Below are 14,566 nucleotides of genomic sequence, written 5' to 3' on the forward strand. Positions count from 1 at the left end.
TAGCAATGTCTGTGCACGAACAGCCTCCACGCTTAACGCCAATAGCTATTTTACCCGGAGGTGGGCGTCAGCCTCCCAAATGTCGGTCGTTACCACCTCGGCTGCCCAAAACTTCTTTCTGGAGGGAACCGAGGACAAGAAATAAGTTTTCACTATAACTTAGCTTTACTGGTCTTTGCAGCAAAGGCTAGCAGTCAGCTTTCTTTGCTAGGGTGGTTCTCGGCAAACCTTCTTCAGCTAACCAGTTCCAAAGTTCTGGACTCTAAATCTGCCCCAGTCACTCCCTCCTCCCCTCTCCTAAAGGAGTTTCTAGGGTGAAACTGTACCAACAATTTGATCACACTACTGTTTTGACACATATCATCTCCTTAACCATCCTTGGGCATAGTCCTCTGAGTTCTGTTGAGGAGGCTGGCCCTTTCCTCAGCCATGTGCTGGAGAAAAATAACTGTGAAAAGCTCTGGGACTGTGAAAAGACTTGCACCTCTGGATGGTGCAAGAAAATTCCAGAGCCAGGCATCTTCCTTTTGGTTTTGTCACCCTCTCACTGGATAACTTTACCAAATTATTTAATCTCCCTGTATCTCTTCTTCCTTTGCAAACTAAACAACCCCTTCCTCACGGGTCTTGTCTGAAGCACTGCTTAGGAAAATGTCAGTAGTAGATATCATTGGGTCCCTGAGGTATGGGTAATATCTATTTTATTTATTTACTTCTTTAAACCTTTTTGCATTTTCTAAAATGTCTACAGCAAACACAAATTATTTCTATAACAAAACAGAACAAATGTTGTCTGTTTTTCTGCCTTGAAAATGTAAATACGTATTGGAAAGTTTGCCTTGACCTTCAAGGGTGTGTTTCCTTCCTGCAGGGTATGGTTGTGGGGATTCTTCAAAAGCAAGGTGACAGGTTAATGGTGGTGTCTTGGTTGTAAAACTAGGGTCCCATGAATTTAAAAAGAATTAAAGAAATTCTCTTCTCAACCATATCGCTTTCCTTTGTAAGCACAAGACTAGGGGTAGTACTTTCACTTTCTCAGGCCACCACGATCCCATGAAATGCCCCGTGATTACAGTTTCATTTCAGCCTAGATCAAGAGCAGGGTTTACTGATGAAGTTCCCGAGATAGGGGTGAGATCTACCTTCTATCTCTTGCAGAAAAACTTGGGCTAAAAGAACCTGAGAGAACAGTCTCTCCTCATCTCAGAGTCTTCATTAACTGTAAAGAACATCTGTATTAGACCATATGTAAAGGAGATAAAAAAAAATAGTCAACATATGAGCTCCTGCATTCAGAAAACCTAGATTTCTCCAACCTATTTAACTTAAACCATTTATCAAATGATATATCAAAGAACTGCTAGGCTGAAATTTCTTTCAAGAATGTGATTTTTAACCAATACTTTCAAGCATAATATTATGCTAGCACTATCCACCATAAGGAAAAATATGTTTTGCTCTTATAAAAAAATGATTTACCAAACTTAAAAGCAATAGATGTTATGCAGACTATCTTATTTTTCCACTAATATTTTAAAATGTCATTAAAAATGCAATTAGGTTTGCTTTATATGTTCTGATTTCTCATCTTTCTAGAATTGATCGTGTGATCCAAAATTATAACCTAAGGTCAAGATTAAAATTTCACTCAAGTACACAGGCAAAATGCTGTTATCTCAAGAGCTAAATTCAGCTTAAAAAGAGGCAAAGCAAATAGACCTAAAGCTATTAATCCTTGGCTGACCTTGAGCTCAAAAATACAGTCAATAGACTGGCAAATAAGATGGGCTGAGAGGTAGGAAGGCAAATACTATTTTTAATTTTGCTTATGTAATTCACATAGTATAATTAATAAATGTTATTGATCATAAAGATTTCTAAAATAGAATTTCCCTGGAACTGTAAATTACAGTTATAAATATTCCAGTGGCAAATATTATTTATCAGTTTTACATACAAACATCTTAAGTGTTACGAACTGAGATACTGGATAAGCACATGAAATTTCTTCCCTTGGATGAAATATAACTTCAAGGAAGGATACATTTGAGATCTGAGTTTTTTTGCAAAGGGGATATGGACTAGAAGAACCGAAATTGATGGTTTTGTTTTTTTTTTTCAGTTCATTCATAAAACTCAGGGCTAGAACTGAATCTATATTCTGTACACTGAGAAATTGCCAGAAATAATTTAAATTATACTGTTCTTATGAAATTCAGAAAGGTCTCTAATTAAAATATGATGTTCTACAAGTCTTTTCTCAGGATCGTAACACTCAGCTTATGCCTTTAGAAAAATAAAACAAGGTTAAATTAAAAACACACAGAGCATGCATACACAACACCACTTCCCACCACGACTGGTGGAGGGCAGAGGGGAACTGTTCTGGGTTTGAGGCCAGCACACAACACTGATTTTTGCACTTGAATTCCCCAAAGCCATGGGAACATATTGCTTGTACTTAATTATATGGGAAGCCCTATTCTCAGCCTCAGGACCAGAATCACAGAACTCCCCTGTGAAAGGTAAATCAGCGGCCCCAAATTTTTGTATGTGTCCTTAATACTCAAAGGCGCCAAAGGAACACACTTGCTTGGAGACCCAGGATAACCGCACTGCCCTCCCCTGCTCCAGCAGCTTCCCCACATCAGGGATGGATGCTGGAAGGAATCCTAGGATTCATTAAGTCAACTCCCCTATGTCACAGAGCAAGAAACTGAGGTCCTGGGGGAGAGCTGAGTCACAGAGCTGATTTGTGGCCAAACCAGGAGCAAAGACCATGGTTCTCCCATGAGCGAGGGGTCTCCTGGGGATTCTTATAACACACAGAATGCTGAGCCATTGCCAAAAGGATTTCATGTTCCATGAGCCACAGCTGCAGTAACTATCGCACTCTGAGCATGTAAGCACGCCCTCCATTTAAGCAGACAGAGTTCCTGCCCCCTCTCACTTCCCCTGTGCCCTCACTTTCCCTCCTTGCCGCCCGTTGCCTTTGTCAGCAAGTGCTCCAATTCTGCCAGAGTTCAGTTAAGCAAAGAATGAGTAGGAGTTCTACAGTTCAGTTCATTTCACAGCTGTTAGGTCAGGTATTCTTACCCCAGGTGAGGAAACAGATTCAGAAGGGTTAAGAAACTTTCCCAAAGTCACTCAGCTAGTAGGTAACAGAACTGAAGCATAAGCCCCACAACAAGAAACTAACAGGGGTGAGGGGTGGGGTATTCCCACCATGCATCTGAGAAACAGGAAGGGAAGCAAATCAAACAGGATACCTGAGTGCTCTCGCATGGGCAGACCCCTTGTCTGCCTGTAGTCTCTGGGTTCTGTTCTCTCCTAGGCTGATGTCACTAGGCACACCAGGACGCCTTTGGGAATATCACACATTCCTACCAAAGAGTAATTTCCTTTAACTGTTTAAAACTAAAGAAGGTGTGGGGAAAACCTGGGACGTAATAGAGCACCAGAAATACTAGTCTGCCTACCCCATCTGCTCCTGCTTCACCCCCACCCCAAGGCTCCTCTGGGTCCCGTTCCTAATGCGGGCTACCCGCCTCCTTTTGCTTTTCTCTGACAGCTCAGGGACCGTCACGCAGAGGAGCCAATGCAGCTTTGGCCCAGCCACGAACTCCCTTTCCCTGTCTCGGGGCTGAGTCCCTGTGGCCTGGGCAGGGCAGTGGAGGCACTGGCCAGAGGGTAGCCAGAGGTGATTGGAGACTCAGAGCTCAGGAAGAGCAGAGGTGGGCTCTGACACTTCTTCAGCAAACACTTCCGCCCCTGCTGGAAAGTTCCACATCCTCACAGAAGCTATTACTTTGACACGTCTTGCTTAGACTGTGCAAAAGGCAGGATGGGGACGGGGGGATATGAGGCCTCTGCTCTGGGCCTCACGTGCTTCTGCGCATCTGGGAGCTGAGGCCTCAGACGGGGTCCTATATTTAGAGCCGCCAGGAGGAGCATAACGACACGTCACCACCACCTCCAGGGCCAGCCCCCCACCTCCACACTGACAGATGATGTGTGACTCAACCCCGCAGAGCCCCAGCGGAGAGGGCAGTTGTTGCTGAAGCTAAGGGTGAAGTCTGGGGCTGCACAGTCACTTTGCCCTTGCCCTGGGCCCATCACCCACGGGAGCCCCAAGCGCCTGGGTTGTGCTCCAGGGCCCTTGAAGGCGGAACCACTCTGGGAATGCAGGCAGGGTCAGCCCCCGAGTGAGACGGGAGGGAATCCCTGTTGCTTAGAGACTGCCACAGGAATGTGGAAGGAACCAGGGAACACAAATGGCTACAGAATCTTAGAGATGAACGTCTTGAGGGAAGACACACAGGTCTTTCAGCCAATGATCCCAGATTCCAAACCCCTCACTTAAATCTGGTGTGCAACCAAATAACTGGCAGATGGGGTCCCAAGAATCCCCAGCCTTTTAAAACAGAGTCGGGTAAAATCAGAGCTTAAAGGGCTCGCCACTGCCATCGCTTCAGCCTTATTGAGATCTTGGAGAGATCCTGCCTTCATCATCTGGTGATACGTGAGGCATGGCACGTGAGAGCTGAAGAGGCTTTACCCCCTGGAAACCGTAAATGTTCTCTGAATCACAGAAGGGACCTGGGAGGCAGAGACGACCCAGGCGAGTCTCCTCCCAGCTGAGAACAGGACAGGGAGGGTGGGGCTCAGGCAAGAGGCGCCACCGTTTTGAAAGCACCTACTATGCTGGGTACTGTAACATGCACCTTCAGTACCTCATTTCATTTTGTCCTCTGAAGCTGTTTTTTGTTTTGCTTTGCTTTGTGTCCTTCTCACCTTACCTCTTTTAACTTCTCCCTTCTTGCTAATCAGAGATATTCGGTAACTCGCCTGAGGTCAGTGGTTTAGGTGGGTGAGCAGGGTGTTTATGATGTGCTCCCAGGTCCATCTGACTCTAAAATTTGTACTCTTATCTCTTCTACCAAAAGTGAAGTCATGTTAAAATAACTGAACCACAATCCCTTTTTTAAAATGAGTGGTAGGGCTATAACTATTTAAAATCCAAATCTGCTACATTCTATTCTGAAGAACGTTGTTATTTTATTTTTCCAGATCCTTCCCTTGGGCATTAATTACATTGGTTTCCAGTGTCATATTGAAATATTGTATTTTCTTCAACATATTAGGAAGTATAATTCTTATCTAAAATAATATTTAAATTGGAAAAAAAAGATTTTCTTCCTATCTGATACACTGGTGGTTATAACTAAACAGTTTGCTCTAGTACAGTGGTTAAGAAGGAGGATTTTGGCGCTAAATACCTGGGTTAAAATCCTGGTGGCATCACCTAACAACCTCTCCAAGGACAAGAACAGTTCTTTCTGTGACTTATTTACTTTCTCTAACTTATTTACTTTCTCTAAAATATTGGACTAGTAATAGCAATAAGTTTATGGGGTTGTTGTAAGGATTACAAATGAATTAATTAACACAAAGCACTTAGTGCCTGGCACATAGTAAGCACTCAACAAATGCTATTAATTCTTATCAGGTACCAAACCCATTAGCTAGAGCTTAGGGAACAAAATGGTAATAATGACAACATTTCAGCCCTGTAGTGGTTTATGGCCTTCTCAGCCCTTCAACACAAAATATCTCATTTGTCATCTCTATTCCTGGCAGTGCCAAAGAAAATAGCATTATTGTATCATACAGCTAGGAACGGCATAATTAATGAAGGCAAGAATGGTTGCAAAAAGCCTGCGATATTTCTGCATTGGTGTAAGCCGGTTGTTATGGCAACCGCCCCCTGTCAAGGACCCTTTGCCAGGCAGAGAGAGACCCATTTTTGGAGCCGTCACAGCACATCTGTTTCTCTGCTCAGCTGATTAGCTCTTGTTTGCAACAACTAGCAGATGGAAGTAAAAATGAAAAAAAAAATTTCTAAAAAGAAGCAAATGTTTATTTTATCCGCACGTCTGCTTTCTAACACAGAAACAGATCTTTGGCTGTTTTAGGAAGATTCCAAGTAAACTGGATCCTTAATATATAGGCTGCTTCTCTCATTGGTGGGATGGCAAAGTGCAGTCAACCTATAAATTACAGGTGATAGGTCCTTCATATATGTCTTTTAAAATGATGTATCTCACATTCCAATTTAGAGGGTTCTTCCACCACCCCTCCACCTCTGCACGGCTTTGTCATAGAAGCTGGCTCAGCACACACTTTCCACACCGTACATCCCATACGAACACACTGAAGCAGAAGAATACAAAGCCAGTGGACTAGAAAACCTGAATTCTGGGGTCAAGTCTGCTCTGAACTAGCACAAAGAGTATCCTCTCTCCGCCTTAGTTTCTTCACCTGTAAAATGGAACTTGCATGCCCATGCTCTCTGAAAAGCCAAAAAGCTCCAGTACCTACCGGATATGTTAATTTGGGCACAATACCTCCTACGTCTCTTTGAGCCTCAATTTCCTCAGTGGTAAAATGAAGAAAATAGTATCTACTCTAGAGAGCTGTTGTGAGAATGAAATAAAATAACATATTAAAAAACATCCATCCCAGTCCCAGTGCATTAGCGGGTGGGTCCTCAGTAAGTGAAAGTTTCCTTCCCACTGTATACTTGCTTAGCAGGTGCAATATTCAAACTATCTGACAATCAGCTGCACATGGCACTGAAGCTGGTCCTTGAGGTCCCCTTCTTGCCAGACATTACCCTCCAGAGTTGCTGGACCATTAGGAAATCTGGGTGTCCCAGGGAAAGAGACAGGCACCTCTAGTGGCCAAGGAGCATACAAGGGGCTCTGGATGGCAGCCACGTACCATCTAGAACAGAAGTATTTCAGTATTTTAACAATCAGCATGGTCACATCAGTGCACACCCGCTAACTGTGAGGCATTATTTGGACAGAGTCTACAAACATCCTCAATAGAAACGATGATGATAATGTTGGTTACTTTCCTTGGGTTTCAGTCATTTATAAAATATTCAGTTTAATTCTTTACTACATGTGATTGTGGGAAAGGTAGATTAAGGATCAACTACCCCAACTCCCATCATCACTATAAATAAACACAAATTAGGCTTGTATCCCGTTTTGCTATAGACCAGGATATCATCTGGCACGTGTCTGATGCAAACACTAGCCGAGGATACCAGTACTGACAGTGGGCCTGGGTGGTACTGGAAGTGCCTTAGTTCACTGAGTCACAACACAAAGATTCCAGTCACTGCCACCCACCTACCCACCCAGGGCCCCTGGGCACTTAGCCTGGCGGAGGCTTGGATTCCTCATCTATAAAATCAACATCATCATGCCTAACAGGCATCGTCACAGGTAGTGAGCACTTAAAAATAATATTTGTAAAAGTTCTATGCAGATGTGGGGTGTTATTATTCATATTATTATAAGAAGCTGGCTATCAGGAGACAGTGAAGGAGAAAAGAGGCAATAAACATGGGTAATGGGAGGACGGTGTTAAAATATATGTCTAAGATACAAGCCAATGTCACAGGCAGGGAGGGAGACTAGAGGCTCAATGTCAACAAAAGGTTGAGGGACCTGGGACAAAACATCTCAGGGGACCTTGGCCAGAGAGCAGGTAGGACAGCACAAAACCTTCAAGGTGTTGAGAGCTCATGTGAGAAGGCAGCTTGTTATGGTACATCTAGAAGAACATATGGTACATTCTAGCACATCCAGAAAGAACTATATTTGCCTCAGACACCTAAGGCTGAGAGAGAGCAGTGTGTGTGTGTGTGTGTGTGTGTGTGTGTGTGTGTGTGTGTAGGCAGACAGGCAAAGCTGAGCTCTCTAAGCTAGCACCTGTAACATGCGGACCTGTAGATTCCAAAGGACTGGCTGATTACCTTGGAAATTTGAATTATTCACTACAGAGGAGGGCTGCTAAGTATTTGGAGGGTTGTTATAAGTTGAGCTGTGTCCTCCAAAAAAAGATATATTAAGGTGCTAGCCCCCAGGACCTCAGAATGTGAAATTATTTGGAAATAGGGTCATTGCAGCTGTAATTAGTTAAGATAAGGTCATACTGGAATAGGTGTGTCCCTAATCCAATATGACTGGTGTCCTTATAACCTGATGGCCATATGAGGACAGACACTCAGAGAGACTGCAATGTGATGACAAAGGCAGATACTGGCAATATGGAACTGCTAGCCAAGAATGCCAAAGACTGACAGCAACCTGCCAGAAGCCAGGAAGAGGCAAGGAAAAATCCTAGAAGCTTCAAAGGGAGTGTCACCTGCCAACATCTTGCTTGTGGACTTCTAGTCTCCAGAACTGTGAGAGAATACATTTCTGTTGCTTTCAAGCCACCCAGTTTGAGCTACTTTGTATGGCAGCCCTAGGAAACTAGTATGGAGTGGACATGACTTTGATCCCAGGACAGGAAGAGAATGCACTTTAACTTCTTGGCTGGCCAAAGGCAGCTCCAAGGGAGTAAAGGGGGCATCTGTTGGAGTGTACCACGGGTGCTTGCACTGGTGGTTGCTGGAACGCTGGAGCCCTTGCTGCCCCTCAGACACTCACAGACGATGTTGTCATAATCACCCCCAGGTCTGTCCCTAACAACAAAGCCATGTAACTTGCAGCGGTCACAGCCAGTGAAATCTAAGAACCTGGGTTTTTGATGGCTTTACTGAGCTGCTGAATCAACAAAGTCTGGAACCACCTACCTCTGCACTCACAGGAGAAACGTCATTTCCTATTGCTGACGTCATTTTGCCCAGGATAATCTGTTAAATACAGTTTCTATGTTCAGCATCTTTCTTTCTCTCTTAAAATCATCTTCTTGAGTCACAGTATGCTACTGACATACTCAGTTTGTAAAAAGCTGTACTGACCTTGACTTTTAGATGAACTCTTACTCTGCCAGCCAATATTTCCCCAGTAGCATTGTTTCAAAGTACTATTACACTAAGCACACCACCTAAAACTTCTCTTCTCCTACACTGATGAGTTGATACTGCTTTTACCCAGCATCCTTCAGTTTGGCTAGTGTCCACATGAGATGGCAAGAGGAAATAAGTGGAGAGTGTTGTGAATATGATAGGCAGTTCATGCTGCAGCTTTGAGCTGCCCCGCTAAACTGTTGTTTGGACTGTGCGTCAAAATTTGATGGTGGTCTGGTCACATTCCATTAGCTACCTGGCTTGATCCATAGCCTATTTGAATTAAATATTGTAGTTACTCGGGCTGGTGAAGTCAAAATGGAAATACAAATGGGAAAAGAGTAATTTGGTTCAATATCTCAAAAACAAAATAGGATCAAGGATCATTCAGCTGCGTATTCAAAATAAAAGCCCTGGTGGCATCCAATGGTTTTATTCCACGGGTATTGGCATTTCATACATTGCTGTCATATTTAATCTAAATACCACTTATTCACACAAGCAGAAGTGAAGCCATGTTAAGATCAATATACTATGCAGGCCACCGTATGAAGACAATGTCCGTTAGAACCATTACTGGTTACACTTTCAAGGACTCCTCTTGACCCAAAGCCTGGCTCACAGAAGAGAGTATAAATGTTTGCCGAATGAAATGCTACTCAGCCATAAAAAGTAATGAAATAATGCCATCTGCAGCAACATGGATGGACCTAGAGATTACCATACTAAGCAAAGTAAGTCAAAGATAGATACCATATAACATCACTTATATGTGGAATCTAAACTATGACACAAATGAACTTATCTCTGAAACAGAAATGACTCACAGACATACAGAACAGACATGTGGTTTCCAAGGGGGAGAGGGGGTGGGGGAGGGATGGATTGGGAGTTTGGGATTAGCAGATGCAAACTATTATATACAGAATGGATAAACAACAAGGATGTACTATAGAGACAGGGAACTATGTCCAATATCCTGTGATAAACTATAATGGAAAGGAATATGAGAAAGAATATATATATGTATATGTATAACTGAATCACTGCTATACAGCAGAATTTAACACAACATTGTAAATCAACTATACTTCAATAAAATAAAAATTATTTTTATAAAAGTTTGTTGAACTGACAAATAGAAGATTATTCCCATAGACATTCTTAAAAGACTCTTTGTTGAAAAGAGTAATTCTCCATTTGAAAAATAAAAATGTGAGGAATATGTAGGACTGAGCCCCGAGAACTGCAGCCTGGTCCCAAAGTATCTTGGATGCAAGCACACATCCTGAGAGAACCTCTGAGTCACACACAGAGCAACTGGGCACTTGCTCCTGAGAGGCACTGTCAAGGTCTCTGCCCTGTAATGGGCCTACTCCTCAACTTACCCACTACAGTAGGCAAGATGCGACACTGGTTTTTCCCTGATGAGAAGGGAACCAGTTCCAGGCAACCTGGGCAACAGAAGCTCACCGTGGACCACTAAACTGCCCCTAATAGAAACACTCTACATATTTTCTTCAACACAGCTGAAACTTAAAAGTCACAAACACCTCATGAGAAACGTACAAAGCCAAGAGCAGGTTTCTCTTATTTGCACTCGGTGGTTCTGAGAACATCAATTTGCTGTGGATTGGAACAGGAACACCATCTTCTGAGTTATGCCACCCTAAATATGAGTTGAGTGGCTCAGTTATGTTTTCCTTTAACAGTAAATTAATCAAAATCTACAGAGAAATTTGCAAATACCAATAGTTTTAAAGCCCTCCTCAAGCTACCCTCCAAATTCAACTTCTCCTTTGGGTTTTTACCGATGTACTCATTTAGCCAACAGATGCTTATTAAGCATCTGATCTGTACCAAGCACTACGCTGAGAGCTGGGAGTCCCAAGGCCCTGCCAGAGTTTAAAGTCCAGTTGGGAGCCCTGCTTGCCAACAACTACAATACAATGGTCATGGCTTGCTAATGGAGGGTATAAAGGCTGCAGTGGAAACTCAGGAAAAAGCGTCTCAGTTGGCCAAGGATGAGGGAAGGTTTCCCAGGGGAGTTGCATTTGAGCTGAGACTTGAAGGTTGAGGAGGAATATTCCAGAGTTCTGGGGGCCACTCCAGATGATGTAACAATATTTGGAAAGGCTTAAAGGAATGACATATAAGGATAGGTTTGGAGAATGACCTGTTGTTCACTGCTGTTGAGGTATTAAAAACAAGCAAATTGGGGAAAAGTAACCTAAGGTGAGGCTGGACAGTAGAGAGGCTGGAAAATGAAGGGCTTTGTTCCCCATTCAAAGGAATCTTGACTTTGTTTCTCTTCAGTGTTTCTCAAAGTGGGGTTCCTGAGGTTCCCTATGAGAATTGTATGTTTTTCCTTTTGTTCCAATGATAATTTTATTAATAATGATAACATGGGAGAAGTTGCAGTAAAAACACACTCCAGGTCACCTGGATGGGATTTGCTACACAATCTCAGGGCCCATATTTATGTTTATTATTAAGCTGGCACCAAGCCAACAGAGATGTACCAATTCGAGGCCAAAGGAGATGCTGTTTAAACAGAGAGATCATTCTCGCTGAAACAGAGTAAAGTGGTGGGAGAACTGGGTCACCACATAGTATGTGGTAGTAAGGACGACAAAATAACTCAAAATAATCCATGCCGTCATGCTCTGAAACATATTCACATTGCAAAGGACAACTGAGTTTCACAAAACAATGTCATTTGTCTCATTAAATTAAAGCTGCTTACTTGAAGGTTCCTGGCTCTGTAGTTTTTTCATAGTATATTTTTTCCCTTTTGGTTTTATAGTTTTATAAATATAAGAGACTAGATAAGGGCAAATCTAGTTCCGTGGTTTTTAAAATCAATTTAAGAAATATTTAAGATTTAAGTAAACACTAGAATCTGCAGGAATTTTCTTTTTCTCTAAAATGGGTCTGTCCATTATCCAAGTATGAAAGAGAAGGCCATTAAGATGGAAGAAATTTGAGCATATGGGCGTGAGCTGATTACTGTATTAGGATACCACCTTGGCAGTCATACAGCGGAAGGAAAGCCCAGGGACAGAATGGAGATGGAAAGACAGCTAAGGAGATGATTGCCCAAGTCCTCTTATTAAAAGAACCCATTTGCTTGATCCCAGAGAGCTGTTCTCAGGCCAGAGTGCTGTGGAATTACATGCTAACCTGGCAGGCAAGGCTGTACAGTACCTGTGTTTCAGGGTATGCGGTATCTAGCCCGAAGAGTCCCCAAACTTCTACATGTGTCATTTCACAGAGGATTCTGTGGCGATGCCACAACCACATTAGGGCCAAATCCCAGGTTTTACTAGAGAGCCAAAGAAGTACACAAGAGAAGCTGCTATGTATCTAGTAACAAAAAAAAAAAAAAAACCAACCAGGACTAAGGCATATAGTTGTGTAGGCCAGCCGCAGCTGAAATCTGTCTCTTCACCAAGCCAGGTGTCAGTGGGGCTGCATCTACCCAGGGAAGGTGACTTTTTCTAATTGACCCAATGGCTGGATGAACTTGCCAAGCCATGACCCTTGGAGAAGGCTGCATCTTCTGGAGGGGGCACCTTTTACTAACTGCATGAAGGTATTCTATGAGCCAGCTGTGACTTAATCCCGCTTTTCTGAAATTAAGTGTCTTCATTACCACCCACCAAACCAGAACTCTCACAGTTCAATGAGGGTAAAGGATTTTCTTCTTCCTGAAGGTTTTGTGAAGTGTGTGACTTTCCCATAAAAAGGCATCGTACCAAGGCTCTCAACAAAGAAACAGATGCCCTCCGCTTACCTCAGGGGCCATCCAGAATGGGGTGCCAACAGATGTGTTTCTCCGCAGACGTGTGCTGGTGAGCTGAGCTGAGACGCCTGTAAGAAAACGGTGTCATAAGTCAGCAGTGAGCAGAGGGTGATGCTAGACCGGGGGCTGGCAACCTTCTTCCATAAAGGGTCAGATAGTAAATACCTTAGGCTTTGTGAGCCTGAGGCTCTGTCACAACTATTCAGCTCTGCCCCTGTAGTGTAGAAGCAGCACAGACAACACAGCAGCAAATGCATGTGGTTTCCACAAAAGCTTATTTATGGATGCATACAGTTTTCATGTGTCATAAATTATTCTTCTTTTGATTTTTTTCCCTAACCATTTAAAAATGTAAAAACCGTTCTTAGTTCACAGGCCGTACGAAAACAGGAGGCAGGTCAGACTCGGCTCACAGGCTGTAGTTTGCCAGCCGCTGTGTGGGAGTATTTATCACTCTATCTAAATCACTAGAATATTTTTTTTCCTAATGAGCATTTCTATCCACACTGCTGCAAAACTGGAATCAAAAGAAAACATCAAGAACTAGGATCAACCCCAAATACCTTCCTATTATATTTCCAAAATATTTCAGGTGATATCTTTCTTAAAATGGTGCTTCATTTGATGGAGGAAGAAAATTGGCAGGTATTATCTACCATAGAGCATCAGTGTAGACATAAAAAGTTTTCAGTGCAAAGGAAGATCAATGGAACAGAATAGAGAACTCAGAGGCAAACCCAAGCACATATGGGCACCTTATCTTTGACAAAGGAGGCAAGAATATACAATGGAAAAAAGACAGCCTCTTCAATAAGTGGTGCTGGGAAAATTGGACAGCTATGTGTGAAAGAATGAAATTAGAACACTTCCTAACACCATACACAAAAATAAACTCAAAATGCATTAAAGACCTAAATGTAAGGCCAGACACTATAAAACTCCTAGAGGAAAACATAGGCAGACCACTCTAGGACATCCATCAAAGCAAGATCCTTTTTGACCCACTTCCCAGAACACAAGTGGGACCTAATGAAACTTAAAAGCTTTTGCACAGTGAAAGAAACCATAAACAAGACAAGAAGACAACTCTCAGAATGGGAGAAAATACTTGCCAACGAAGCAATGGACAAAGGATTAATCTCCAAAATATACAAGCAGCTTATGCAGCTTCATACCAAAAAAGCAAATAACCCAATCCACAAATGAGCAGAAGACCTAAATAGACATTTCTCCAAAGAAGACATACAGATGGCTAACAAACACATGAAAACATGGTCACCATCACTAATCATTAGAGAAATGCAAATCAAAGCCACAGTCAGGTATCACCTCACACTGGTTGGAATGGCCATCAACAAAAAATCTAGAAACAACAAATGTTGGAGAGGGTGTGGAGAAAAGGGAACCCTTCTGCACTGTTGGTGGGAATGTAAGTTGGTACAGCCACTATGGAAAACAGTTTGGAGGTTCCTTAAAAAACTAAAAATAGAACTACCACATGATCCAGTAATCCCACTACTGGGCATATACCCAGAGAAAACCGTAATCCAAAAAGATACATGTCCCGTAATGTTCATTACAGTGCTATTTACAATAGCCAGGACATGGAAGCAACCTAAATGCCCATCAACAGATGAATGGATAAAGAAGATGTGGCATATATATACAATGGACTATTACTCAGCCATAAAAAGGAATGAAATGGAGCTATATGTAATGAGGTGGATAGACCTAGAGTCTGTCATACAGAGTGAAGTAAGCTAGAAAAAGAAAAACAAATATTGTATGCTAACTCATGTACACGGAATCTAAAAAAAAAAAAAAAAGGTACGGATGAACCCAGTGACAGGGCAAGAATAAGGATGCAGATGTAGAGAATGGACTGGAGG

General features: G+C 42.6%; 1 protein-coding gene across 1 annotated transcript in view; it reads right to left on the reverse strand.

Annotated features, from left to right (window-relative positions):
* Positions 1-14,566, reverse strand: part of MYO3B (myosin IIIB) — a 471,877-nt gene that overhangs the window by 350,434 nt on the left and 106,877 nt on the right. Inside the window, exon 8 of the mRNA XM_057747118.1 lies at positions 12,669-12,745. Coding sequence (XP_057603101.1) covers positions 12,669-12,745 — 77 coding nt within the window. The remainder of the gene's footprint in view (positions 1-12,668; positions 12,746-14,566) is intronic.

This window comes from Hippopotamus amphibius, chromosome 8, assembly GCF_030028045.1.
Source record: "Hippopotamus amphibius kiboko isolate mHipAmp2 chromosome 8, mHipAmp2.hap2, whole genome shotgun sequence".
Taxonomy (NCBI): domain Eukaryota; kingdom Metazoa; phylum Chordata; class Mammalia; order Artiodactyla; family Hippopotamidae; genus Hippopotamus; species Hippopotamus amphibius.